The sequence below is a fragment of the Bufo gargarizans genome, chromosome 6, assembly GCF_014858855.1.
Source record: "Bufo gargarizans isolate SCDJY-AF-19 chromosome 6, ASM1485885v1, whole genome shotgun sequence".
NCBI lineage: Eukaryota > Metazoa > Chordata > Amphibia > Anura > Bufonidae > Bufo > Bufo gargarizans.
Window position 1 is genome coordinate 252,475,061 of NC_058085.1, and position 27,242 is coordinate 252,502,302.

At 42.5% G+C, this 27,242-nt stretch overlaps 1 protein-coding gene across 4 annotated transcripts; it reads left to right on the plus strand.

Moving 5' to 3' along the window:
* Nucleotides 1-743: 743 nt before the first annotated feature.
* Nucleotides 744-21,577, plus strand: LOC122940067 (gastrula zinc finger protein XlCGF26.1-like). Of its 4 annotated transcripts, XM_044296399.1 has the most exons (9): nt 815-861; nt 1,539-1,582; nt 4,283-4,426; nt 12,853-12,976; nt 16,927-17,018; nt 17,120-17,195; nt 17,316-17,386; nt 17,465-17,570; nt 19,909-21,577. In XM_044296399.1, the coding sequence occupies exons 4-9, from the start codon at nt 12,943-12,945 to the stop codon at nt 21,132-21,134; spliced, it is 1,605 nt and encodes a 534-aa protein (XP_044152334.1). In that variant the 5' UTR covers nt 815-861; nt 1,539-1,582; nt 4,283-4,426; nt 12,853-12,942; the 3' UTR covers nt 21,135-21,577. The 4 variants fall into 4 exon arrangements, with proteins under 4 accessions (XP_044152335.1, XP_044152334.1, XP_044152336.1 ...); XM_044296400.1 differs by lacking the exon at nt 1,539-1,582 and having other exon boundaries at nt 744-861; XM_044296401.1 differs by lacking the exons at nt 815-861; nt 1,539-1,582 and adding an exon at nt 1,637-1,787.
* Nucleotides 21,578-27,242: the final 5,665 nt, after the last annotated feature.

Sequence of the window (27,242 nt, forward strand, 5' to 3'; positions counted from 1 at the left end):
CTGTGGTCAAGAATGAACATGACATCTAAATGGCTCCCCCGTGCAGCGATGGGGGGGGGGGGGGGGGGGGGTTGCTCCTTCGTTCTAATGTGCCGAGTCTCTCTGAAGAAACCCAGCATATTAGAGCTGCAGATCCTATGGAGGCCACCAATAGAGCTTGGACTGTAGTTCTATGAACTACCCGCATAGGGAGCGCCGCAGGGACAAAATCCATAAAACTGTGGTGGAATTGCAGATTTTTCCAATTTTACCCCATTTGGAATTTTTTCCCCGCTTCCCACTACATGGTATGCTATATTGAATGGTAGTACTAGAAAGTACAATTTGTCCTCATACAGCTATGTGAAAATAAAAATAAAAATAAAAAAGCTGACTCTGTAAAGACAGGGAAGAAAAATGACCCCCCCCCCCCAAAAAAAAAAAAATTTATAATAATAAAACAATAAAAATAATAATTGTATTGAAGGGGTTAAATGGATGCTAATAAAGCAAAAAGATTTTAAGGAATCTTTGCTGACAGCCACAGTATCTTCCCATACCCATTCCTCGGATTGCACACAGCATGCCCCTGCTTTCCACTTGCTGTGTACAAACCTGACTCCCCATACAAACCACAAGTGATAGAAGCATTCACAGTGCAGCTTCTCACAGCTGACTGGCTCCGCCCCCTCATGTGACGTCATCCCTAACTCCGCCTGCTTATCCACTGACCACATGACGGTGACGTCATCACAGGTCCTGCAGTCACTTGTTAGTATCGTCTCAGCAGCTGAACTCCGCCTCCTCATGCACTGACCACATGACGGTGACGTCATCACAGGTCCTGCGGCATTGAGCAGCCACATATGAGGTTCTGGTCAGGTACGGATGACTTGCTGCCACTTCTGACCTGTAGAGTGTAGAATTTACCAGCGTTTTCTAAAACCTGGTAGTAAGAAGCTGTGACTTACAGTAGAGCCTGCTACAATATGCTCGCATAGGAGCTAACGGTCTGCGGAAGAATGCTAGAATGCTTTACCTGTTTTTAGGGGGTAGAAACGTCACCAGCCTGATCCCCCTTCCCCTCCAAAACCACCACATAATATAGGAAAGTCACTCATTAAAGGAGTTGTAGAGAATTAAAAACAAGGATCTGCTTTTCTGCAGTACATTCTGACTGCAATACCAGACAGTGAAACCGGGCAGCGCTATTTCTGAGAAAAAAAGAAGATCCTGGTTTCTGGTTCTTTACTACACCTAAAGAGTCTGACCGTCCAGCATGGTCACCACTTTTCTTGTTGACTTTTCTTTAACCCCTTCCTGATGCAGCGATTTTCCGTTTTGGGGTTTTTCGTTTTCCCCTCTCTGCCTTCCCGGAGCCATAACTTTTTTCATTTTTCCATTCACATAGCCATATGAGAGCTTGTTTTTTGCAGGGCATGTTGCACTTTCTAATGGCACTGTTTAATATTGTGTAGAATGTAGTGGGAAGCTGGAAAAGATTCAAAATGGGGTGCAACTGGAAAAAAACGCACAGTTTATGGGTTTTGTTTTCACAGCATTCACTGTGCGGTAAGACTGATCTGGGCCCTTCATTCTCCAGGTCAGTAAGATTATAGCGATACCACATTTATATCACTTTTCTTGTGTTTTACAGGGGTTGTCCAAGTTATTTTTATTGATGATCTATCCTGAGGTCATCAATATCAGATTGGCGGGGGTCCGACACCTGGCTGAAGAGAAGGCGTTCGCCATGGGAGCGCTGCCTTCCCTTCATTGTTTACCTAATCGCCATCGACATCACAGCGGTAAGCAGGTGTAATTCTATGGGACGGCTCTGTAGTATTCAAGTGTATAGGAACGAGCCGCCCCACTGAAGTGAGTGGGACGGCTACTTGTAAATACACCTGCTTACCGCTGTGGTTTTGATGGCGAGCAGGTAAACAATGAAGAGAAGGCAGCGTTGGCACGGCACACCTTCTTTTCAACCAGCTGATCGAAGGGGGTGCTGGACCCCCACCGATCTGATATTGATGACCTATCCTGAGGATAGGTCATCAATAAAAATAACTTGTACAGCCCCTTTAAGACTGAAAAAAATAAAAACTTTTACTGAGTCTACTGAGATGTGTCTAATTCCATTTTGGGTGTGTATGACTTTTTATTCCATTTTTTGGGGGAGGTAAAGTGATAAAAATGGCTATTTTTTCCCCCCTGTTATGCTATTAACTGTATGGGATGTTTTTTTTATATTTTAATAGTACAGGCGTTTTGCACGCAGCAGTGCTCCAGACTAAAATAAATATCAAGGAGCCATTGGCTCCTAACCTGAAAAATTTAGGAGCCAAATTAAATTTTTTGTCGCCAAATTTAAAATGCATATAAATCTTCTAACCCCATTGATCTTGAGGGGTTTTGCACAGATTTCTATGAACTCTCAGACTAGCCAGATTCGCGTTGCTGATCATGCTTCCTTGATCCCTAGGTGCTGGGCCTTGGCTCATTTGCTTCCAGGCCTAGTCTGCTTGTCTTGGGTTTCTCCATGAAAACTTTTATCTTGATGCCGCTGCAGCCAATCACTGGCCACAGTGGAGATCTGCTCCTCTTGCATCACATGACCAGTTAACATAATGCAAGGGAAGCAGTGGTCTGTTATTGGCTGTAACGGCGTCAAACAGGATGTTTTCATGAAGGGACTCAAGACAAGCAACAGGAGCTGTGGAGCAAACGAGCCAGGACCAAGCACTGGGGGTCAGGTCCTGCCACTCTCAGAAATTAGTGTATACAAACCCTTTAAGGAGTTAATTTTTTTCAAAACGATATTCTTCTATATGTGACACAGAATGGGTTAAAATAAACTATCCCCACTAGGGTTGTTGTGATACCAAAATTTTGATTCGATTTCGATACCATAAAAAAGTATTGCGATATTCTATACCACACGAAAAAATAAAAACACCAAAAAAGCAGCGTGCATGCCGCATTTTATGGAATGTCTGGCCCATAATTGAACAGTCCAATCCTATTTTTGTGGGGGACAAGGTGACTAAAAGATGGCGAACCGCGCAGTTTTAATTTCTTTTTTTTCTGTTACGGCATTCACCGCATAGGAGATTTTTTTTATATTTTAAGAATTTGCACTTTTTTGGGCGTGGCGATATGTAATATGTTTATTTATTGTTTACAGTATATATTTCATATGTAAAATTGGGAAAGGGGGTGATTTAGGGTACTTTCACACTAGCGGCACGGACCTCCGGCAGACTGTTCCATCGGGTGAACAGCCTTTCACTGCTGGGGCTCCGATCAGAAGCTGCCACCAATGAGGAGGAGGGGACCCTGTGGCCACTGCACCACCAATGATTATAATAGTTATACTGGTGGTGGGGGTCATATAGTCAACTTACAAAGACATTGGTCAATAGTAGCCAAAAAGTGGCCAACCCCTTTAACTTTATTTTTATAGATCAATCACTACTACATTTGCACAATAAAAATGCTTTTTGAAAAATATCATTATTTGTGTCACTGCATTCTTAGAGCCATAACTTTTTATTTTCCAGTTGACTGAGCTGTGTGAAAGAAGGAATGTTGCAGGACAAGTTGTAGCTTTCATTGCTACCATTTTGGGCTACATATAGCTTTCTGACCAATGTTCAGTTTTTGGCATTGTGTTTTTAATACTGTGTTTCATATACTGCAATACTTCTACATTGCAGTGTGTTATGTTGGATACAGTAAAACTGACAACAAGCCTGTTTATGCTCTGCCAAAGAAAGGGCTTCAACATGGCAGCTCTGGAGGCCGATATGGAAACCCCTTGACACACTGCTGTAGTTTTTATTAGCACCCTTTGGTAGTACATAAAACTAATATTGTTTTTTCAGGAATCGATAATATTTTTTCTTCATCAGCATTATTTTTATGGCTTTTACCATTGGGGTAAATAATACATTATTATTATTAAGTAGAATTCATCACAATATTACTTTTTAGTATTTTTTTTTTCATTCCCACTTTTGATCACTTCAGCATTACACAGTAATGTTTCTTTGTGGGCCAGGCTCTGAAGCCTACACCATCCCAGTCCTGTACATATATGGCGCTTGGCAAAAACAACATATAAACACCAACGTCATAAATGTATGGCATGTGGCTCCATAGAGTTTATTAGGAGGCATGAAGGTGCCAAAATGTAATCCCCTTGCTGGGGAAATTGAAATTTTAGCACAATTAATAAATCAGAGAGGTGATTCTGAGAATGTCTTTAGTAATATTTATCAGTGTCTCTCTTAATACACAGGATTACACAGTAGAGGGGAAGATATTTGGTGACTATGTGACCCCCATCACAGAGCCTCAACCTTACTTACTGAAACATAACAGAGACCATGGGCAGAAGATCCTAGAACTCACCAACAAGATCATTGAGTTGCCGTCTGGAGAGGTGAGCTGGGCATGCTAGGACCATCTGCCTTCTATTTTCTGTGGGTGGTCAGTTCCTTAGAACCATGGTATATTTTAGGATGAGAGTTTAAGCCAGCTGCTGAGCACTTAGGAAGCCGAGTGTCAGATGCAGACAATTAGAGAATACTTTTTTGGGTGTGGCGATATGTAATATGTTTATTTATTAATTGTTTATATATTTTATGTGTAAAATTGGGAAAATTTAAACAGAATATTTTGGCTTTTTTTTTTTTTTTACTTTTTATTTAATAACTATTAGCCCCCTTAGGGGCTAGAACCTAGGATCTTTTCATCCCTTGTCCTATTCACTGTAATATAGATCTATTAGGGTGAATAGGACTTTACACTCTCCCTGCTTCCCTGGGCTCTGTGCACACAGCAGCAGGGAGCTTACCATCGCAGCCAGGGCTTCAGAAGCACCCTGGCTGCGATGGTAACCGATCGAAGCCCCAGGATTACACTGCTGGGGCTCCGATCAGAAGATGCCACTACACCACCAATGAAAAGGGGACCCTGTGGCCACTGCCACCAATGTTTTTAGTACTGGAGGAAGGGGGGCGCACTGCACCACCAATGAAGTTAAGTAACCTTATAATACAAATACAGGAGGCGGGTGCCGGCGGCAGAATCACATAGCCTGCACCTAACCTCTATGACAGGGCGCTGTGATTCGCGGCAGTTAAGCCCTCGGGTGCCGCACCTGAGGGGTTAACTGCGGCGGATCGCAGCGGCCCGTCATAGAGGTCGGGTGCCAGCTATATGATTCTGCCGCTGGGACACGCCTCCTGTTATTTTATTAATGGGTGAGTTATCATCATTGGTGGTGCAGTGGCCACAGCCCCTCCCCTCTCTTGTCATTGGTGGCACAGTAGGGAGGGAGAGACTCCTTCTCCCCTGTGCTGCTGAGGAGAACATGAAGCACGCTGAGAGCAGTGCGTGCCATTTTCTGTCATACTAAGCTGTAAAGTAGCGCAGCCTAGTATCGGTAAATGCCAAATCCCAGTATCGAATCGATGCCGGTACAAAAGTATAAATTGGGTATCAATAAATCGATTCCCGCTACAACCCTAATCACAAGTATGCTAAAATTTATATATATAAAAATTAATAGTATTCTATGATGAAAACCTAAGACTTAATTTACAATAACACTTTATATTTACCAGGAAATTTTTATAAAAATGTAAAAAGAAACCTTTTTTTTTTTTTTTTTTTTTACAAAGTTTAAAAATCGCTTAAAGGGTTTGTTTCATCTCATACATTGGGGGTATATCGCTAAGATAGACACAGGTCCCACCTCTAGGACCTGCGCCTATCTCCAAAATGGAGCCTGCAAAGAGACTGGGACTTTCCCATAGAAGCGAATGGAGCGGTGGCCGAGATTGTGCGGTGTGCTTCCCATTAATTTCAATGGGATTTCCCAAAAATAGCTGAGCACGATGCTTGGCTATTTTCAGCACTTCCATAGAAATGAATGGTGTATAAAATGGGACAAACACTTTAACCACCTCCGGACCACCTAACGCAGATGTGCGGTCCGGAGGGGCAGCGCTGCGCAGAGTCACGCATATACGCGTCATCTCGCGAGACGACGCCAATATGCGCGCGCGCATGCGCAGTTCGCGCCGGCATTTCGCACAGGAGTATTTCGTCAGCAACCTGCCAGCCGTGATCATTGGCTGGCAGGTTGCTGATTTTTAAAAAATCCAATCAAAGTGCCAGATAGCAGATCATATTTGTAAATATGATCTGTTATATGGCTGCCTGCTCCTCTGCTGGTTCTTTTCGTCGGTTGGATCCAGCAGAGGAGCAGGCTTCACAGTGAGTACACCAAACACTACACTTTAGCCCCAGATCACCCCCCTGCACCCCAATTAACCCTTTGATCACCCCTTTGATCGCCCCTGTCTATCACAAGTGAAAAGAAAAAAGTGATCAGTGCAAACTGTCACTTTTTTTTTTCACTGGTATTGACCGTTAGGTTTCAGTATAGTTTAGGCCCCTTGGTTAGGTAGTTAGCGATCAGTTAGCGCCCAGCCCACCGCACCGCAGTCCGTTATTCGCTGATTAGCTTATCGCTAATCAGCATTTGTACTTTTATAGTATCTGGAAGTGATCAAAACTGATCACGGTCAGATCTATAATAGTACTAGTGTCACTTTAGTTCTCCCTCCACCCAAAACGCAGTGTTTGCCCGATCAGGCCTGATCGCTCGCCCACACCCGCCCCACCGCAGTGACAAAAAAAAAATTTTTTTTTGATCGCTGCACATTCAATTTACACGCACTGCGGCGATAAAAAAATCAGTTTTGATATTTTTTATCAACCGCAGCGGCCTCCGGTACTTCGCTAGGCTCCCCTTTGTAAGACAGGCTTGCTTTTTTTTTCTTGGGTAGTCTCAGGGAATACCCCTAAATTTAGTTGCCCACATGTCTAACAGGGGGTATTCTTCTGAAGAGGCCTACAGGCTTCTGACCCAGTCGGATGAGGAGTGGGAACCCTCATCTGATGAATCCAGCGGGTCAGAATACGAACCTGTAGAAAGCAGTGGCTCTCTGACCCAAAGTTCGGACGAGGAGGCTGAGGTCCCTGATAGAACCAGGCGTACCCGGCCCCGTGTCGCTAGACCGCAGGTTGCGCAGGATCCGCTTCAAGAGCAGCAGAGTGGGGCTGGTGCTGTCGGATTACGTGGTGAGGCATACACCAGCAGCCCAGCCCTTCCTGGACCTAGTACCAGCACTGCCGTACAACCTGGTGAAGTAGCGAGCACCAGAAGGGCAGTTGAAGCTGGTACGGTGGCACGTGCAGTAGTGACCCCGTCGCAGCCACCGCAAAGACAGGCCCATAGAGCCCCTAGAATCCCAGAGGTGCTGGCAAACCCTGATTGGCAGTCCCCAACTTCAGCCGCACCTGTAGTTTTCCCTTTCACCGCCCAGTCTGGAGTTCAGGTTGAGACAGCTCAGATCGGTTCGGCCCTGGGATTTTTTGAGCTGTTCTTGACTGCGGAGCTTTTAGACTTAGTTGTGGCAGAAACAAATCGGTATGCCACACAATTTATAACCGCTAACCCGGGAAGCTATTATGCCCAACCTTTCCGGTGGAAACCAGTCCAAGTTTCCGAAATTAAAACTTTTCTGGGCCTCCTCCTCAACATGGGCCTGACAAAAAAGCATGAATTGCGGTCATATTGGTCCACGAACCCGATTCATCACATGCCCATGTTCTCTGCTGCTATGTCCAGGACACGATTTGAGGTCATCCTGCGTTTCCTGCACTTTAGTGACAACACCGCCTCCCGTCCCAGGGGCCACCCTGCTTTTGACTGGCTCCACAAAATTCGGCCCCTCATAGACCATTTCAACCTGAAATTTGCAGATATTTATACCCCAGAGCAAAACATCTGCATAGACGAGTCCCTAATACATTTTACTGGGCGCCTTGGCTTCAAACAATACATCCCAAGCAAGCGCGCCCGGTATGGGGTCCAATTGTATAAGCTCTGTGAAAGGGCCACAGGCTATACCCACAAATTTCGTGTCTATGAGGGAAAAGATCAGACCCTGGAGCCGGTCGGTTGCCCTGACTACCTGGGGAGCAGTGGGAAGACAGTTTGGGACTTGGTGTCACCCTTATTCGGCAAGGGGTACCATCTTTATGTGGACAATTTTTACATAAGTGTGGCCCTCTTTAGGCATTTGTTTCTAGAACGGATTGGCGCCTGTGGTACAGCGCGAACTAGTCGCGCGGGCTTCCCCCAACGGCTCGTTAGCACCCGTCTTGCAAGGGGGCAGAGGGCCGCACTGTGTAACGAAGAACTGCTCGCTGTGAAATGGAGAGACAAGCGTGACGTTTACATGCTCTCCTCCATTCACGCAGACACGACAATACAAATTGAGCGAGCAACCCGTGTCATTGAAAAGCCCCTCTCAGTCCACGACTATAACCTCCACATGGGAGGGGTGGACTTCAATGACCAGATGTTGTCTCAGTATTTAGTTTCCCGCAGAACCAGACGCTGGTATAAGAAGGTGTCTGTATATTTAATTCAATTGGCTCTGTACAATAGTTTTGTTCTCTACAGTAAGGCTGGGAGAACTGGATCCTTCCTCAAATTTCAGGAAGAGATCATCGAGAACCTCCTGTACTCAGGAGGTTCCGTGGCCCCATCCACCAGTGTAGTTAGCCGTCTACACGAGCGACATTTCCCCAATGTCGTTCCTGGTACCTCAACCCAACCGTCACCCCGAAAAAGATGTCGTGTCTGTAGCAGGAGTGGAATAAGGCGTGACACCCGCTATTTCTGTCCTGACTGTCCTGACCACCCTGCCCTATGCTTTGGAGAGTGTTTCCGGAAGTACCACTCACAGGTACACTATTAGCATAGGGATCATAGCCCATTCACTCACTGCTGCTGCAAACATCTCCTTTCACATGGGACAAAGTGCATAACGCACTTCGCCACATCTTTGGGCGCTTTGCACATTGACCCATGGGGAAGGAGAGGTTTGTTCTATAAAGGTAAAAAAAAAAAACAAAAAAAAAAAAAAAAACACACCAGTAAGCAAACACGTTAATGTTCAGTTCAAAAAGTTAAAGTTACATGTTCTGTTGCAAAGTTAATAAAATTATTGCGTTGCGGCCTGGTTTTTTCTTTTTTTTGTTTTTGTCTTTTTACCTTCCAGGTGGACCAACCGATCGACCATGTGCATTCTGACAGAAGCATTGCGCTGCTGTCAGATTACACGCAAGTCGGTGTATGCGGCGCTGCAAGACGGGATTTTCTCCTCTGCAGTGACAGATAAGTTTGCCGAGGCATACGAGCTGAGGAGGAGGCGGCGTTCCTATGCTTTGGCAAACACTTTGTATGTATATATATATATATATATATATATATATAAAAAAAAAAAAAATCCCGGCAATGATTTATTCATCCACATCGATTGATGCGAATGGAGAAATCTGGTTTGCCAGGGCATACGAGCTAAGTGGGTATGGATGTAGGGCGGAGCTCCTATGTCCTGGCAGACGCCTTTCCCCTCCATTTTTTTTTTTGGCAGAGATTTTTTCATCCACATTGATCAATGCGAATGAAGAAATCTGTGCCGTTCATTTTTTTCTTTCAGCCCAGAGGCTGAACGGAGAAAAAAATCTCATTACCTGTATGCTCAATATAAGGAGAATAGCAGAAACTCCTAATGCTGGCCATACATGTAATGATTGCGGAGACCCTCAAATGCCAGGGCAGTACAAACACCCCACAACTGACCCCATTTTGGAAAGAAGACACCCCAAGGTATTTTCTGAGGGGCATATTGAGTCCATGAAAGATTGAAATTTTTGTCCTAAGTTAGCGGAAAGTGAGACTTTGTGAGAAAAAAAAAAAAATTTCTATGAACTTGCCAGGCCCCTCATTGGATACCTTGGGGTGTCTTCTTTCCAAAGTGGGGTCACATGTGGGGTATTTATACTGCCCTGGCTTTTTAGGGGCCCTAAAGCGTGAGAAGAAGTCTGGGATCCAAATGTCTAAAAATGCGCATCTAGGCTGCAAAAAAGTGTGACACATCTGGTATCACCGTACTCAGGAGAAGTTGGGGAATGTGTTTAGGGGTGTCATTTTACATATACCCATGCTGGGTGAGATAAATATCTTGGTCAAATGCCAACTTTGTATAAAAAAATGGGAAAAGTTGTCTTTTGCCAAGATATTTCTCTCACCCAGCATGGGTATATGTAAAATGACACCCCAAAACACATTCCCCAACTTCTCCTGAGTACGGCGATACCAGATGTGTGACACTTTTTTGCTGCCAAGGTGGGCAAAGGGGCACATATTCCAAAGTGCACCTTTCGGATTTTGCAGGCCATTTTTTTACACATTTTGATTGCAAAGTACTTCTCACACATATGGGCCCCTAAATTGCCAGGGCAGTATAACTACCCCACAAATGACCCCATTTTGGAAAGAAGACACCCCAAGGTATTCCGTGAGGGGCATGGCGAGTTCCTAGAATTTTTTATTTTTTGTCGCAAGTTAGTGGAATATGAGACTTTGTAAGGAAAAAAGAAAAAAAAAAGAAAATCACCATTTTCCGCTAACTTGTGACAAAAAAAATAAAATTCTAGGAACTCGCAGTGCCCCTCACGGAATACCTTGGGGTGTCTTCTTTCCAAAATGGGGTCACTTGTGGCGTAGTTATACTGCCCTGGCAATTTAGGGGCCCATATGTGTGAGAAGTACCTTGCAATCAAAATGTGTAAAAAATGGCCTGCAAAATCCGAAAGGTGCACTTTGGAATATGTGCCCCTTTGCCCACCTTGGCAGCAAAAAAGTGTCACACATCTGGTATCGCCGTACTCAGGAGAAGTTGGGGAATGTGTTTTGGGGTGTCATTTTACATATACCCATGCTGGGTGAGAGAAATATCTTGGCAAAAGACAACTTTTCCCATTTTTTTATACAAAGTTGGCATTTGACCAAGATATTTTTCTCACCCAGCATGGGTATATGTAAAATGACACCCCAAAACACATTCCCCAACTTCTCCTGAGTACGGCGATACCAGATGTGTCACACTTTTTTGATGCCAAGGTGGGCAAAGGGACTCATATTCCAAAGTGCACCTTTTGGATTTCACCGGCCACTTTTTACACATTGTGATTGCAAAGTACTTCTCACACATTTGGGCCCCTATATTGCCAGGGCAGTATAACTATGCCACAAGTGACCCCATTTTGGAAAGAAGACACCCCAAGGTATTCTGTGAGGGGCATGGCGAGTTCCTAGAATTTTTTATTTTTTTGTCGCAAGTTAGTGGAATATGAGACTTTGTAAGGAAAAAAGAGAAAGAAAAAAAAATCATCATTTTCCGCTAACTTGTGACAAAAAAAATAAAAATTATAGGAACTCGCAGTGCCCCTCACGGAATACCTTGGGGTGTCTTCTTTCCAAAATGGGGTCACTTGTGGCGTAGTTATACTGCCCTGGCAATTTAGGGGCCCAAATGTGTGAGAAGTACCTTGCAATCAAAATGTGTAAAAAATGGCCTGCAAAATCCGAAAGGTGCACTTTGGAATATGTGCCCCTTTGCCCACCTTGGCTGCAATAAAGTGTCACACATGTGGTATCGCCGTACTCAGGAGAAGTTGGGGAATGTGTTTTGGGGTGTCATTTTACATATACCCATGCTGGGTGAGAAAAATATCTTGGTCAAATGCCAACTTTGTATAAAAAAATGGGAAAAGTTGTCTTTTGCCAAGATATTTCTCTCACCCAGCATAGGTATATGTAAAATGACACCCCAAAACACATTCCCCAACTTCTCCTGAGTACGGCGATACCAGATGTGTGACACTTTTTTGCTGCCAAGGTGGGCAAAGGGGCACATATTCCAAAGTGCACCTTTCGGATTTCACCGGTCATTTTTTACACATTTTGATTGCAAAGTTCTTCTCACACATTTGGACCCCTAAATTGCCAGGGCAGTATAACTACCCCACAAGTGACCCCATTTTGGAAAGAAGACACCCCAAGGTATTCTGTGAGGGGCATGGTGAGTTCCTAGAATTTTTTATTTTTTGTCGCAAGTTAGTGGAATATGAGACTTTGTAAGAAAAAAATAAAAAAATAAAATCATCATCATTTTCCGCTAACTTGTGACAAAAAATAAAAAGTTCTATGAACTCACTATGCCCATCAGCGAATACCTTAGGGTGTCTACTTTCCGAAATGGGGTCATTTGTGGGGTTTTTCTACTGTTTGGGCATTGTAGAACCTCAGGAAACATGACAGGTGCTCAGAAAATCAGAGCTGTTTCAAAAAGCGGAAATTCACATTTTTGTACCATAGTTTGTAAACGCTATAACTTTTACCCAAACCATTTTTTTTTTGCCCAAACATTTTTTTTTTACATGTAGAACAATAAATTTTGCGAAAAATTTATATATGGATGTCGTTTTTTTTGCAAAATTTTACAGCTGAAAGTGAAAAATGACATTTTTTTGCAAAAAAATCGTTACATTTTGATTAATAACAAAAAAAGTAAAAATGTCAGCAGCAATAAAATACCACCAAATGAAAGCTCCATTAGTGAGAAGAAAAGGAGGTAAAATTCATTTGGGTGGTAAGTTGCATGACCGAGCGATAAACGGTGAAAGTAGTGTAGTGCCGAAGTGTAAAAAGTGGCCTGGTCATTAAGGGTGTTTCAGCTAGCGGGGCTGAAGTGGTTAAGATGAGGCAATATACCAACTATACTGACCAACTAATAGGTGGTTTAAAGTTAGCCACTGTGATAAATTTGTTGCACTTTACAACTGTCTAGTCTAAGTTTACACTGTCTAAAAATTAGACAGGATTAGTAGATCTGCCTCGCTGTGTGTGGGTAATGACTGTATCATTGTATGTGGCAGGTTCCTATAAGGTGTCAGGATGTCACTGTCTATTTCTCCATGGAGTAGTAGGAGTATTTAGAAGGACACGAGGATCTGTACAAGGACATCATGATGGAGGACCACCAGACCCTCACATCACAAGGTAAGTTGATGCCCTCACCATGCTAACTTTTTAGCCAGCTCAAGGCAAACAAAAGAATTTCATAGGATACTTTTAGTCAGCCCTTGCATAAGTACATAGATAATGGTGCCAATATTGAAGCCTTCATGACATCATCTGTATTGCATCCACACTTGTGTCCAGTCATGAAATCTTCCCTTCAAATAATGATCTAATGCTGCTACGTTCTTAGTTTTTTAGTACACATTTGCCTCTTCAGGCAAACCCTGCAAAAATCTTTTAATGGTGATTGATGGTTCTAGGATTGGGGAAAATTATAAATTTGGTTTTGTCAATGTTGAGATTTAGGAAGGAAGAATAAAAGGAAGGAGCTATCTGATGTTGTGGATGTTGATCTAGACCAGTGCTTCTCTGTGTACTTGTAGGAGTTATCCGGGTAAAGATAATGATGACCTATCCTCAGGACTTTGGACTCGCCACCGATCAGCTGTTTCAGGGAGCTGCTACACTCACCGGAACTCTGGCTCCCGGCAGCTTTCAGATTACAGCGCCAAACATCGTATAGTGGATGTGTTTGGTATTGCAGCTTATCCCCATTAATGGGGCTGAGTTGTAACTATGCCCTGTGTACAGTGACATCACATGGCTGAGGGAGAGGCCACTGCATTCATGGAGTGCCTGGCCTCCTCTAACAGCTGATCGTGAGGGGTCCTGGAGTTGAGCCCCCCGATCTGATATTGATGTATAAAGAAGAGAGTTCCCAGCAGCTGCTATATGATCTTAGTAGATTTTATTTCATTGGTTTCAATAAAGAATACAGGACACGTTTCAGCCCGTCCCAGCCTTTTTCAACTGATAAAGGCAAACATTTTATACACATCATGACAACTCATCTACGACGGACATCAGACTCCCAGAGCGGGCAGGAGTATCGGATTACAAGAAAGCAGAAAGTAAAAGTAAACAAATCCTCGACATAGGATACAATGAGATTATAAATATATCCATCGCAGAGTATTGATAGATTATTTGACAAATTTTCTGACCAATCATTGGTTACATGGTCAATGACACACACAGATATTTTGTTATACACACCAACTATTGGTCTGACTGGACAGAAATTGGTCAGATAATTATCTGTTGGTGTAATACTAAACAAAACAATGTATCAATAGAAGAGGTATCTCTAATCACATGCACAATTTCATACTCTATTCAGTCCGTTGAAAATCCCTTTATTGTCCCTCAGTGGGGAAATCTTGGCATAAGGTGTATTTAATGTGTGAATCCAGAAGGCCTCTCTCTTAAGTAAAAGTTTTTTAATCACCTCGTCTCATTGGTGTCTTTTTTTTTTTTAAACTCGTTTTATTCAAGGATAGCAAAACAAGTATGGCATACACATGACATCACAAAGGCCCACGCAGGGGTCTATCAGAAATGCATAGACAGATTAACACAAATGCTGCAAATCCGCAAGTCTGGGGATACAGATAAGAGACATACACGTCAGTAACACATAATCAACAGAAGTGAGAGAACCCCGTTGGACTCCCCCAGTAACAGCTTGTGTCAGAGATCACGACAGACACCAAGGAAAAGATCCTTACGGGTCAAGCAAACCCCAACCAACCTCTACGGGCGCGGTGCGTGCAAAGTAAGCGGTGAAGAGCACCACTCAGACCAGACCCTATCAAACTTCTGTGGGCACCCCCTGTGTTTATAGACCACTTTTTCCATGGAGATCGCACTATTTACCAGCGACAGCCATTGACCCCTCGAGGGAAGAGACTCCCCCATCCAGCGCAGTGCAATCGCTTTTCTAGCCAAAAACAGAGTCCTTTCCAGGAAGATCCTCTGGTAATGCGACCAGGATTCCTCGTCTACTATACCCAGAATGCACATCTTGGGGCACAGCCGCAGCGTCGGGGGGACCAAGGTCTTGAGAACCTCCAAAATCGACACCCAGAACTGATGTATGCCCGGGCAATCCCATATCATATGCCAAAAGTTGGCGCCCTCCGCACTGCACCTGTGACACCGAGAGTGATCCAGCCTCCCCATTTTGTGAAGTCTGGTGGGGGACAGGTAACTATAATGTAGAATAAAGAGCTGTGTCATTCTGTTATTGATCGAAGGGGATACCCTTGTTGGTGCCAGCAGTGCCTCCTCCCATTCCTCAGAAGTCAGAGAGGGTATGTGCCCTTTCCATTTGGTCTCCACAGCAAGTGGGGTCGCCCGCATGTGACAATCCAGCAGGTGAGTATAAAGCGCCGATATCATCCCTCTAGGTCCCTGGGATCTCAGAACACCAATGATGGGGTACTTGGATATACCTCTGTCATCTCCTCGAAATTGGGCCTGTACTGCGTGCCGCAGCTGGAGGTATCTATAAAAGAGGGTACGCGGTACTCTAAACCTCTCCTGTACCTGGGAAAACGAGATCAGCTGCCCTCCCTCAAACACATCCCCTTAAGCGCATATCCCATGCCTCCTCCACTCTGATACTCCCTCCAACCGATACAGGTGGGGGAACATGCAGTTATCCCATATGGGGATCTCGCTGGGCAGATCCTTGTATAAGTTTAATTTCGACGCCTGCCAAACTTGATGGGCCAATTTATGAATCGGAGTCTCATTGGTGTCTTGATTTGCTCGATAACTTGATATCTCAACTTTGATATAGAGTGTTGGGGACGACAAGGAACATGCAGACACGCTCTCAGGTACAGGCCCTTCCCTAGTCATTCATTTATTGTTTAAGAACCCCACACAGATAAGCATATTGGAGAAGGGCCTTTCATTTAATCCTACCTGTCAGTTTGACAGTTTCCACATGGAGATGGATTCACAATTATTAAAAGCCCATTTTGCTGGGGGAGAAACTCTGAATTTACCATCCGGAGAATACTAATACTACCGAGGGAGGGAAAAGTACTTTCTTCCCCCCCAAAAAGTCGTCATCCAGTGGAAACTTTTGTTCCAATTGTTACTTAAGAAATGCAGATCTTCATGGACTCCATTAAAAAGGGTGAATTGAAAATGACCCATAATCTAAATATACAAGAGAGAATGGCTATACGCACTTATTGTTAGACCGGCAGATAAGGGGGGATCTATATTGATGAAAGCTGTATTATTGTAGAAGGTACTGATGAAGGAAACACCTTACTTCCTATTAGACACATCTGATTTTTCGAAAACAATTAGAGAAATAGACATAGCCCCTATTGACTACAGGCTGGCAGCCATTGATGCTTATATGCCTCTATTGGTCATTAAGAAGGGATGTCAGCTGTTTCTACTCTATTACATACTAGTGATTATTCTCAGGTACTATGTGATTTTTGTCTGGATCTTTTGCGTCTAGTATTGAGAATTACTTTTTGTTTGGTGACACATACTTTTTGCAGGAATGAGGTACTGTGATGGGCTCGAATGTGCCCCCCCCATGCTAATGCACTTATGTAATAATTTGAAGAACAATATGTTAATAAAAATGAGTTATTTTGGCAGTTTGCAAAAACATGGAAAAGATTCATTAATTAGATATTTTGCATAAAATGACTGTGATGGTAAAACTGGCAAAGCAAATCTTTGCAGATTCACTCTTCTTTATGTTCCAGCATGTCCAATGATGTGTGTATAGAAGAACGTAAAGGTCAACTCCACTAAAAAGATTTTGGATGAACTTGAAGGTTAACCAGGAGGCTAGACTTATTATCCAACATCAGTTTACATATTCACTGCTTTTCAAAAATGTTCAAAATCTAGTGGAAAGTGCTCAATATGCAAAAATATACACATATGACTATTAATATTTATATGACTCAATAATTATTAAAATTCTTATTAAATATTATTTTTAATAAAATCTTACTTTGGCTAGGTTAGATAACTAATCTATCAGTTATATATAATGTAATCATCAAATATAGAAAATGTATTTACCCACTGTGTGTTTTCTACAGATGGACCCTGTCAACCAAATCCACCAGCAAAATGTCCTGTGTATTCCCTGGATTTTCCAAAGGAAAATCACTATGTCCTTCAGAACCACCAGGTAGATAGAGCTGAAGCTTTCTCAATTATTACAATGTCATTAACAGAGAAAAACAAGACCACTGAGATTTTTAATTATTTGTTTTTGTGTTCCCTGTTTAGGATGAAGATCTGCTTAATATTAAAGTTGAGGTTATAGATGAAGATGAGGAGATGTATATGAAGGCTAATTTTCAGAGTGAGAAAGGGGATGGGGGTAATCTGTAGAATAGAAGAGGTTTTGAGGTTTACCAAGAAAAAACCCTCTGGTGATCATTACATACAGATAATTTATTCACTCTCTCTTTGCTTCCTACAGATGGACCCAGTGAGAGAAATCCACCAGAGAATTGCCCAAAAGAAAATCACAATTTCACATGTGATCCCCAGGTAGTATGTCTTCTATTTTACAGTAGACTCTCCTATATGACTGATGAATTATAGTCATTTGTACAAATGTCAAATCAGGAAGAAGAAGATTTCACTAATATTAAAGTTGAAGTCAAAGAAGAAGAAACAGATTTGAAAGCTTATCAGCAGTTTGAGGAGAACATTCTAGTAGATATTGGCACAGGTGAGTAATAACTACTCCACATTGTAGACATTTTTAGTCTTGTACAAGGGACTTGCTATATATCTAATAATCCTTAACGGGGTTATCAAAGTTCATGAAAAATACAGATAAATACCTAAATATGTCTAAATGCATGCCATTACAGCTCATAAGTAATTATTTTTCTTTATTTTGTCCATCTCTATGTAGCACAATTGCTTTCATTTTGCTAAGACTGGCTGTAACCAATTTAAATACTGGCTGTAACCAATATAAAGGACCCAAGGGTACACACGACCATATGTGTTTTGCGGTCCGCAAATTGCGGATCCAGGAAACAGATACCTGCCATGTGCATTCCACATTTTGCGAATACACATGGCCAGTCCTAATATTGTCTGCAATTGTGGACAAGAACAGCACATGCTCTATCTGTTTTGCGGGGCCGTGGAATGGAATTACGGATGTGGACAGCACACTGTGTGCTGTCCGCATCTTTTGCCGCCCCATTGAAAAGAATGGGTCCACATCCGTTCCACAATGTATCCTAATTCTTAAGCTGGATTTACACGGGCCGACTTCCCGACAGTCGGCTGCTATTTCAGTGAAGGAGACCGCTGCACTAACATGCAGCAATCTCCTTCACTGTATGAGGACAAGAAATCGCTAATGCCTTCGGTATTTACCACTGATATAACAAGTCAACAGAGGGAGGGAGCATCCTCTCTGCCTCATTGGGCAGCCGCGATGCGATGGCAGCGTCTTGATGGTTGCCTTGGCAGCCGGAGGCCTTGCAAAGGCAGAAGGCCGGGTCTGATGAGGTTAAATGTCGGTGTAAAACTAAGTACTGTACACTGCAATAGATGAGTATTACAGAGTATAGTACAGCCATCAGACCCACTGATTTTTAAAGATTCAAGTGGGATAAAAAAAAAGTGTAAAAAAAAAAAAAAGAAATAAAAAAATTCTATGAAAAAATATAGCTAGTTTATAATTAATTAAAAATAAAAAAATAAAATTAACTACACATAATTGGTATCGCTGGGTTTGTAATGACCTGATATAAAATAATCATGTTGCTTATTTTGCTTGAAAGTCGTAAAAAAAAATAATAAATTCGAAAACAATTATGGAATTACAGTTTTTGTCCCCTCATCTCCCCCCAAAAATTGAATAAAAAGTGATCAAAAAGTCATATGTATCCCAAAATTGTATTAAAAACTACAGTCTATCCCGCAAAAAAAACAAGACCTCACACAGTTACGTTGGCGATGCAAAATTCACCCCTTGATCAATTCCTTGAAAAATATTCAAAAATAATCCTTGAAAATTTCTAAAATAGCTTTTAAAATTCTAAGCCTTCTAATGGCTTAAAAAATAAAATGACATTTACAAAATAAAGCCAGCGTAAAGTAGACATATGGCAAATGTTAATTAACTATTTTGAGATTAATCACTTTGTCTTAAAAGCAGATAAATTCAAATTTAGAAAATTGCTAATGAAAGCATATCAAAGTACAATGTGCCGAGAAAAAACAGGAATTGCTTGGATAAGTAAAAGCATTCCAAAGTTATTACCAGATAAAGTGACACGTCAGATTAGAGAAATGGGGCTTTAGCATTTGGTATCCCAAAATAGTGCCAATAGGTTATCAATAATAAAATCCTGGACAACAAAGGATTAATTTTTTGTCCTCAATGTTCTCATTTTAATTCTATACACCTCTACAAAGGGATAACATTAGTGTAGTAGTACTGTACCTTTGTACCTCTCCATGCTAAAATAATGTACACACATTTGGCACTGTTGTACATGAAAGGAATTGAGAATTATTTTCTATCCAAATGTATTAGTTAAGCTAACTATATTGCATTGCAATGTGTTATTGCTGCATTGATAGGAATTTTACTCTACATTTATCAAAATTAACGGCGTTCTGCACCAGTATTTGATATCCCCTGCAGCACTGGAGGATGCACTTAAGGCAGCCTGTGCACCTGAACTGAAATCTACTCCACCTCCCAGCTGGAGTAGGGAGCAAATTATGTAAATGTGCTAGGGCTGATGGCCCTGCCCCCACCTCTCCCCCTGTAAATACAGACCTAATGATTGTAATGTGTTAATTAGAAACCACTATTTCACATAAGCTAAATTTGTAGCTGACACCTTTATTTTCCTATATATCCTGCCACAAGGTTGTTCCTGTTTAGCATATCTCCAACAGCTGAGTGGATTACTGTTATTTTACCATATATCTAATGATTCCATGTTTTGGAGCGCCATATTGTTTTGTTGTTTCTCTAGTTTCATATGCGATTTGCAAAAACTGAAAATAATGAAAATCTCTTTTCCTAATAGGTAATACATGTAAAATGCGTGAGGAACACATCCTTGTAATTCCAAATAATATAGTAGAAGATATAGATACCATGCAGCACTCTTCAGGAGAAAACTTCCTTAACCTTAATGTGCATTTGGGACTCCACAGTGCAGAACTATCATACAATCCCCCTTATCACAAGAAACTTTCTTCTCATCAATCACAGTTTCATACCAGTATTTGTCAAAGAGGTGGTAAAATGTTTCAGTGTGATGAATGTGGAAAACAGTTTACAAAAAACTCAAATCTTTTTATACATAGAAGAATTCACACAGGGGAGAAGCCATACTCTTGTTCAGAATGTGGGAAATGTTTTATCCGTAAATCAGGCCTGGATCAACATGAGAAAAGTCACACAGGAGAAAAGTTTTTTACATGTTCAGAATGTGGAAAATGTTTTACTCGGAAATCATTTCTTTCTAGACATAGGATAATTCACACTGGAGAGAAACCATTTGCATGTTCTAAATGTGGGAAATGTTTTACACAGAAGCCTTCTCTTGTTGAGCATCAGAGAATCCATACAGGGGAGAAACCGTATTCATGTTCTGAATGTGCAAAATGTTTTACCCAGAAATCATCTCTTGTTAAACATCAGAGATTTCACTCAGGGGAGAAGCCATATTCATGTTCAGAATGTGAGAAATGTTTTATTACTAAAGCCAAACTCAGGGATCATCAGAGAAGTCACACAGGAGAGAAACCATTTTCATGTTCTGAGTGTGGGAAGTATTTTATTACAAAAGCTAAACTCAGGGATCATCAGAGAAGTCATACAGGGGAGAAACCATTTCCATGTTTTGAATGTGGGAAATGTTTTACACAAAAATCTGATTTTGTAGATCATGGGCGAATTCACACTGGAGAGAAGCCATTTTCTTGTTCTGAATGTGGGAAATGTTTTATTAGAAAAGTCAAACTCAGTATTCATCAGAGAATACACACAGGAGAGAAGCCGTTCGCATGTTCAAAATGCGGGAAAAGTTTTACCCAGAAATCAAATCTTGTTAAACATGAAAGAATTCACACAGGAGAGAGGCCCTATTCATGTTCAGAATGTGGGAAATGCTTTAGCCGGAAATCAATTCTTGATCAGCATCTGTTAATTCACACAGGGGAGAGGCCATTTTCATGTTCAGTATGTGAAAAAAGTTTCAGGAACAAATCAAGACTTTCAAGTCATCAGGTTATTCATTCTCATTAAGTAGCTGTATTTGTTGAAATTATATTTACCATGGCCAACTGTAGACAAGGTCTAAGAAGGAAAATACCCTTCTTGTGTTTCAAAGCAGTGGATAGAATTGTCACCATGAACTCTTCTTCCTTTCACTCTATTCATGGTGTCTGACATGGCGTCCATACAATTGCATTAACAAGAATGACGTGGTGGAAATCGTGGACACTACAAGCTCCATACAAGAATCATTTTAAATGGAGGCAGCACACTTGTTACTATACCTAAAACAAATTTTAAGATATAGGCTCTACACTGTTCTTTTATCATCCTGCTTTGTCCTTGGGAGAGAATTCCATTTGTAATATTCTTCTATGATTATCTGTTCTCTGTAAAGTTCCTGTCCTGTCTTACAGTGTGTGAAGTTTAATCTATTAAACTGCCAATATTTGTTCAGCTTACATGTAAGTTTTTTTTTCTAGCCTTTTCTAAGCGATGGCCTATCCTCAGGACAGGTCATCACTACCTGATCAGCAGGGGTCAGTTCATTCATAGACTTATTGTCCGTTCAACACATAAGACCTCATTTATTATATTGCTTTGCCAGTTTTCCAGTGTGAAGAAGAACCACTTTTTTTTCACACCACTTCTGCAAAATGTTTGTACAAGTGGCTTTTCTCCGCTGGCATTCCCCACTTTTCTAAAAAGGGGACGGGGAGGCGGCATGTCCATCAGCCCTGCCACGTTTACCTTTTTTTACGTCAGTTTTCTTGCGTAGAAGACTAAAATCTACACCAGACAGGGACACGTAGATTTCAGTTCAGGCGCATGGACTGCCAATGGTCGCACCTAATATATGACAACTCTGGTCTATGATATCTCATGCCCATAGTATGGTGGTTCTCTATATTGAAAAGATAGCGTCAATTTGCAGCACATCCAGCAGAACGTATGGTGGTTCTCTATATTGAAAAGATAGCGTCAATTTGCAGCACATCCAGCAGAACGTATGGTGGTTCTCTATATTGAAAAGATAGCGTCAATTTGCAGCACATCCAGCAGAACAGAAACAATATGGCACTTGCCAATAAAGTCCAACTTCTTACTTTATTTAATCCATGTAAAATTCCACAGACACACGCACAATGGGCGTTTCGCATTACACGTGATGCTTCCTTATGGCAAATTGATATAGTATATATTATGTTTCTTTGCATCACAATGTACTAACACCTATAACTTTTTTATATTTTCATCTACAGATACAGAGCTGTGTGATGGCTTATTTTTGTTGAGACGAGCTATAGTTTTTACTGTTACCATTTTGGGGTACATTTAGGGTAGATATTCAATTTCTTTGGGCGATCAACGTGACCACAAATCCAGCATCCAACCATCTTAGCTAAAGACCCAGAGGAGTTGTTCTGCCTGCAGCCCCAATCACTGTGATTAGCCGGTCAGTTGCAGCTTTACTGTAAAAGCCAGTGAGGGGGCTGAATGTGGCTGAAAAAGGAGGTGAGGCAAAAGTAAAAGTGTCACAATTATTCCAAACACCTATTCAGATGAGGAGGCATATGCCATTATTGCCTCTGATACAGGCAGTGAAGGAGAAGAGGATCATGTCTCTTGTCCTCTTCCTCATCATCCAGTGATGAAGGACCCTCAAGAATACAGCAGCTAGGGCAGTTCCCAGAGTGATCCCATATGGACTTTACACCTGAGGATTATCAGCCTCAAATTCCTAAGTTTGCAGGCAGCTCAGGAATCCAGCTTGACACTGTGGGTTTCACAGAAATATATTTTTTTCAAAATCTTTTTCACTGAGGACTTCATAAATTTAAAGGGGTTATTTGTGCATTTGGACTAATTAGGACATGGTGTTAACCTGTGAAAGAAAGCTCTTTTACACAGGACTTGCACTCCCTCGCTCCCAACTGAGTATGCACAACACAATTGTGCACATGCTTGACCCTAATCCCCTGATGAAGCTGCTTTGTGCAGTGAAACATGTTGGGGGGACATGTGTATGGTGCTTAATAAGCAAGTATCTGTTGTCAACAATAGCTGGTTATCCGGTACGCCAGTTCAAGTCAGAGGGAAAATATAACTGACAGTTTGTATGTAAAGTAATAATGGAATAATAGTGAGACCTATGACATTCGTGGTTTTAATCCACTTATTAATTTCACACCCAGATTTATCTTATTTCTAAAGACAATAAAGTAACAAATTTAACTTAAAGGCCATGTACACCTTCAAGGCAATTTTTTTTTCAAGACTGCATGTTACTCATTTTGGGAGCGACAACACTCCCGTTGCTCCTAGAGGCTCATTTACATATATTAAAACATTAAGGTCTGTTTCACACGAGCGGATCAACATGATTGATAATGCTCTGTGCCTCTCTGTGACCTCTTTACTACGAAATCACAGTGAGATAAAGTTGTCACTGTGATTTCGTAGTAAAGAGGTCACAGAGAGGCACGGAGCATTATCAATCATGTTAATGCTCCGTGCCTCTGCAGTCTGCATCGGGTCTTGGCTGTCATTCACGGAGCGGATGTCACGCACGGCATCCGCTCGTGTGAAACAGCCCTAAGAGGTCATAAACACCTATTTAAGCCACATTCTTATCACTAAGATAATAACTGAGCTATCATGAGTATTTATAAGGGCAGAGATAAGGAGCCAGCCAGGTAAGCATGGGGCAGAGAGAAAATTCAGATTCTGCTACTAGAGCATCTCAGCCCTATACAGAAAAAAAAGCTCTATATTTTTAATAAATACCAATTTAAAAATGATTTTAGCTCAAAATGAATACCATGCAATAATAAAAACATTGCCCCTAAAGGTGTACATAGCCTTTAACAGTACCCATTAGAGAGAGGCTGATCTGTCAGTGGGTAAAATTCTGCTAACATCTGCCCAGCAAGAGGGTAAGGAAGACATTTAAAATGTATGGATTCTATAAGAGTACCTCTGGGTATACCCACAGGTTGCAGGTTTGCAAAGGTAAGGAAACCGGATTGAACCTCCAGAATGCCCTCCCCTCGTCCTAGGAGTTAGTGGGAAAATAGTATGGGGCTTAGTGCACCCACTGCAGGGTCAGAATTACCACCTCTATATAGGTAACTATTATATTAGCATACCGATATTTACAGAGGTACTGTAGCTTGTGGCATAGATAGTACACAAAAATCAGAGAGGCCTCCCTAGGTTACTGCTCGGGCAACCATTCAGAAAGGGGAACATCAGGGCTCTCTGCACTGAGAACATGTTGGCAGGAGCGAACTGTGAACTTAAAGTGGCTCTGGAATAAAACTCTAAAAGTGGCCCCATCTTATAGGTGGGTCCAAATTGACAGAAGGCAGGGCAATGCAAATAGACAATGTCATCAGTGCCATAGTGCAGCACAAAATACCTCCCCAGAAGCTGTGGTCACCAGCACAAACTGCTGCGTTCTGTCCTTCTCCTCCAGTTGTTTCTAATTAAGATATGGAGCAGGGGACTTAGAAGGTGAGAGAAAAGCCACAGCTCTGAACACCAAAGGTGTTTTTTAGACGCTACCTTAAGCATGTTGCCTGCACTGTTCCTAATATTGACCCCTATGGTGCCCCCAGTAGTATGCTCCTCAATTGGCCAAGGAAATTGTTGTGGCCTTTTGCCTATAAAAGGTAAACAGAAGGGAAGACAGCCATGGGCTCCCATGCCCTGCTGCAGTATTTAATTGTATTACCATCTAGAGGACAGCGACACATGTGAATTTAGGAGAGCACCTGTGGCTGCTGACCAGGTATCCAGCGTTTCATCATAATGTACCCAGCCAGTGGCCATGAGGAGGGCTTTGGCAGCCCTCAGGGAAATTTCCTTGTAGAGTCTATGGTCAGTCCGTCCTTTTGTTGGATAAGTGCAAGAGCGATGTTCTTGTACTGACCATAGTTCACGGTAACCGCAGCCCTCCTGCCCTTGTACAAGGCACCGCTACCATTACCCCCAAGCCAGATTGCATCCTGGACTACAATACGTACATGGTACGGGATGATCTTTCAGATCAACTGCTGTAGCCGTCCAGTGCCATGTGGAAAACAAAAGTGTGGTACAAAAAGTTGGCCATGCACATTGTACAGATGGCACTATATAATGCTTACATGTTATTTTAAACTACAGGCCAGTCAGGACTATTCCTTCATTCTCAAAATGTAGTATCAAGACCCCAAGTTTTCAAAATGGGGAAGGGCCCTAGTACTCCAGTTAGTTATGGTACCCATGTTGTACCTGGGCAACATTTTCCTGGTGAAGTCCCCTAAAAAGGAAGGAAGAGAAGGACCCAAAAAATTGTATTGTGTGTTCGAAAAGGGGGATATGAAAGGACACCATTTATCACTGTGAAACCTGGCCTCTGCATAAAGAATTTCCAGTGTACCAGTCATCCACAGAGTCTTCATGTTATCTGTGATGCTGGCGGTCTGTGCGCGTCGCGGTCTGGCTGTCCCGGGCAGGCACAAGCGTCGCTCTGCTTTTCCTGTGTGAACTGGCATTAGAGCTCTGTAAACTTCCCTTCAGCCCTGAGAGAGTTAGAGCTTCCCCCTGTCCAGGTGCTGGTTAAGTTGCTGATCAGTCTCCCTATTTAGCTGGGTTGTGGTTCCACCTCCTTGCCTGATCTTTGAGGTTATTCCTTGCTAGTAACCAGTGAGGGTGATCTCATCTGGATATCTGTGTACCGAACCTTGTTTATCTTCTGATTCTGCTCCTTGCTGCCTGCCCCGACCTTGGAACTGTGACCTGGATTATGCTTTTACTCAGCCTGCAATGACCTTAGAACTGCTCTATGAAATACACAAGTACTATTGGACTTTGTTCAGACTGCGCTTTTGCCAATGTCCTTGGTGCTTCGTACTGGTGTCTTTGACCCCCATGGGTCAGCAGCCAACTATACCAGGCGGCGAAGTCCAGATCCCTGTACAGGGGTTAAAAACTAAATGCCAGGACAACGCCCTTAGGTTTAGCCCAAAGCCAAACTGCACTGGTGGCACTCCGATCCCGCAGCTGAATCCTCTTTAGGACTGGACTTTGCTGGACACCCTGAAGCCTTCTTAACTGCCTCCGGACCGCCTAACGCAGGGTCGCGTTCCGGAGGCGGCTGTCTCAGGCAGAGTCACGCATCTATGCGTCATCTTGCGAGACGCGAGATTACGCTCACAGCCGGCCCGCGCATGCGCATCGCGGGCCGGCAAAAGTTAAAGGAGTATTTCGTCATCAGCCTGCCAGCCAATGATCGTTGCTGGCAGGCTGATGATTTTAAAAAAAAATAATCAGAAGCCAGTTAACACTTTATATTTATAAATATAAGGTGTTAAATGGCTTCTCTGCTGGTCCATTTTGTTGGTTGATTCCAGCAGAGGAGCACAGATCACAGTGAGTACACACCATACATCGCCCCTGTCAATCACCTAGTGAAAGGGAAAAAAGTGATCAGTGTAAACTGTCACATTTTTTTTTCACTGGTATTGACTGTTAGGTTTTCAGGATAGTTTAGGCCCCTTGGTTAGGTAGTTAGCGATCTTTTAGCGCCCAGCCCACCGCAGTCACTGATTCGCTGATTAGCGTATCGCTAATCAGCATTTGTACTTTTATAGTATCTGTAAGTGATCAAAACTGATCACAGTCAGATCTATAATAGTATTAGTGTCACCTTAGTTCGCCCTCCACCCAAAATGCAGTGTTTGCCCGATCAGGGCTGATTGGTCGCCCCCCACACGTGCTTTGACCCACGCCCGCCCCGCCGCAGTGACAAATTTTTGTGACAAATCACTGCACAATCACTTCACAAGCGCTGCGGCGATAAAAAAAAAATCTGTTTTTCGGCTTCCGGTATTTCGCTAGCCTCCCATTTGTAAGACAGGCTTGCTTTTTTTCTTGGGTAGTCTCAGGAAATACCCCCTAAATTTAGTTGACCAAATGGCAAACAAGGGGTATTCTTCTGAAGAGGCCTACAGGCTTCTGACCTAGTCGGATGAGGAATCAGAACCCTCATCTGACGAATCCAGCAGGTCAGAATATGACCTTGTAGAAAGCAGTGGCAGTCTGACCCAAAGTTCGGACGAGAAGGGTGAGGTCCCGGATACCACCAGGCGTACC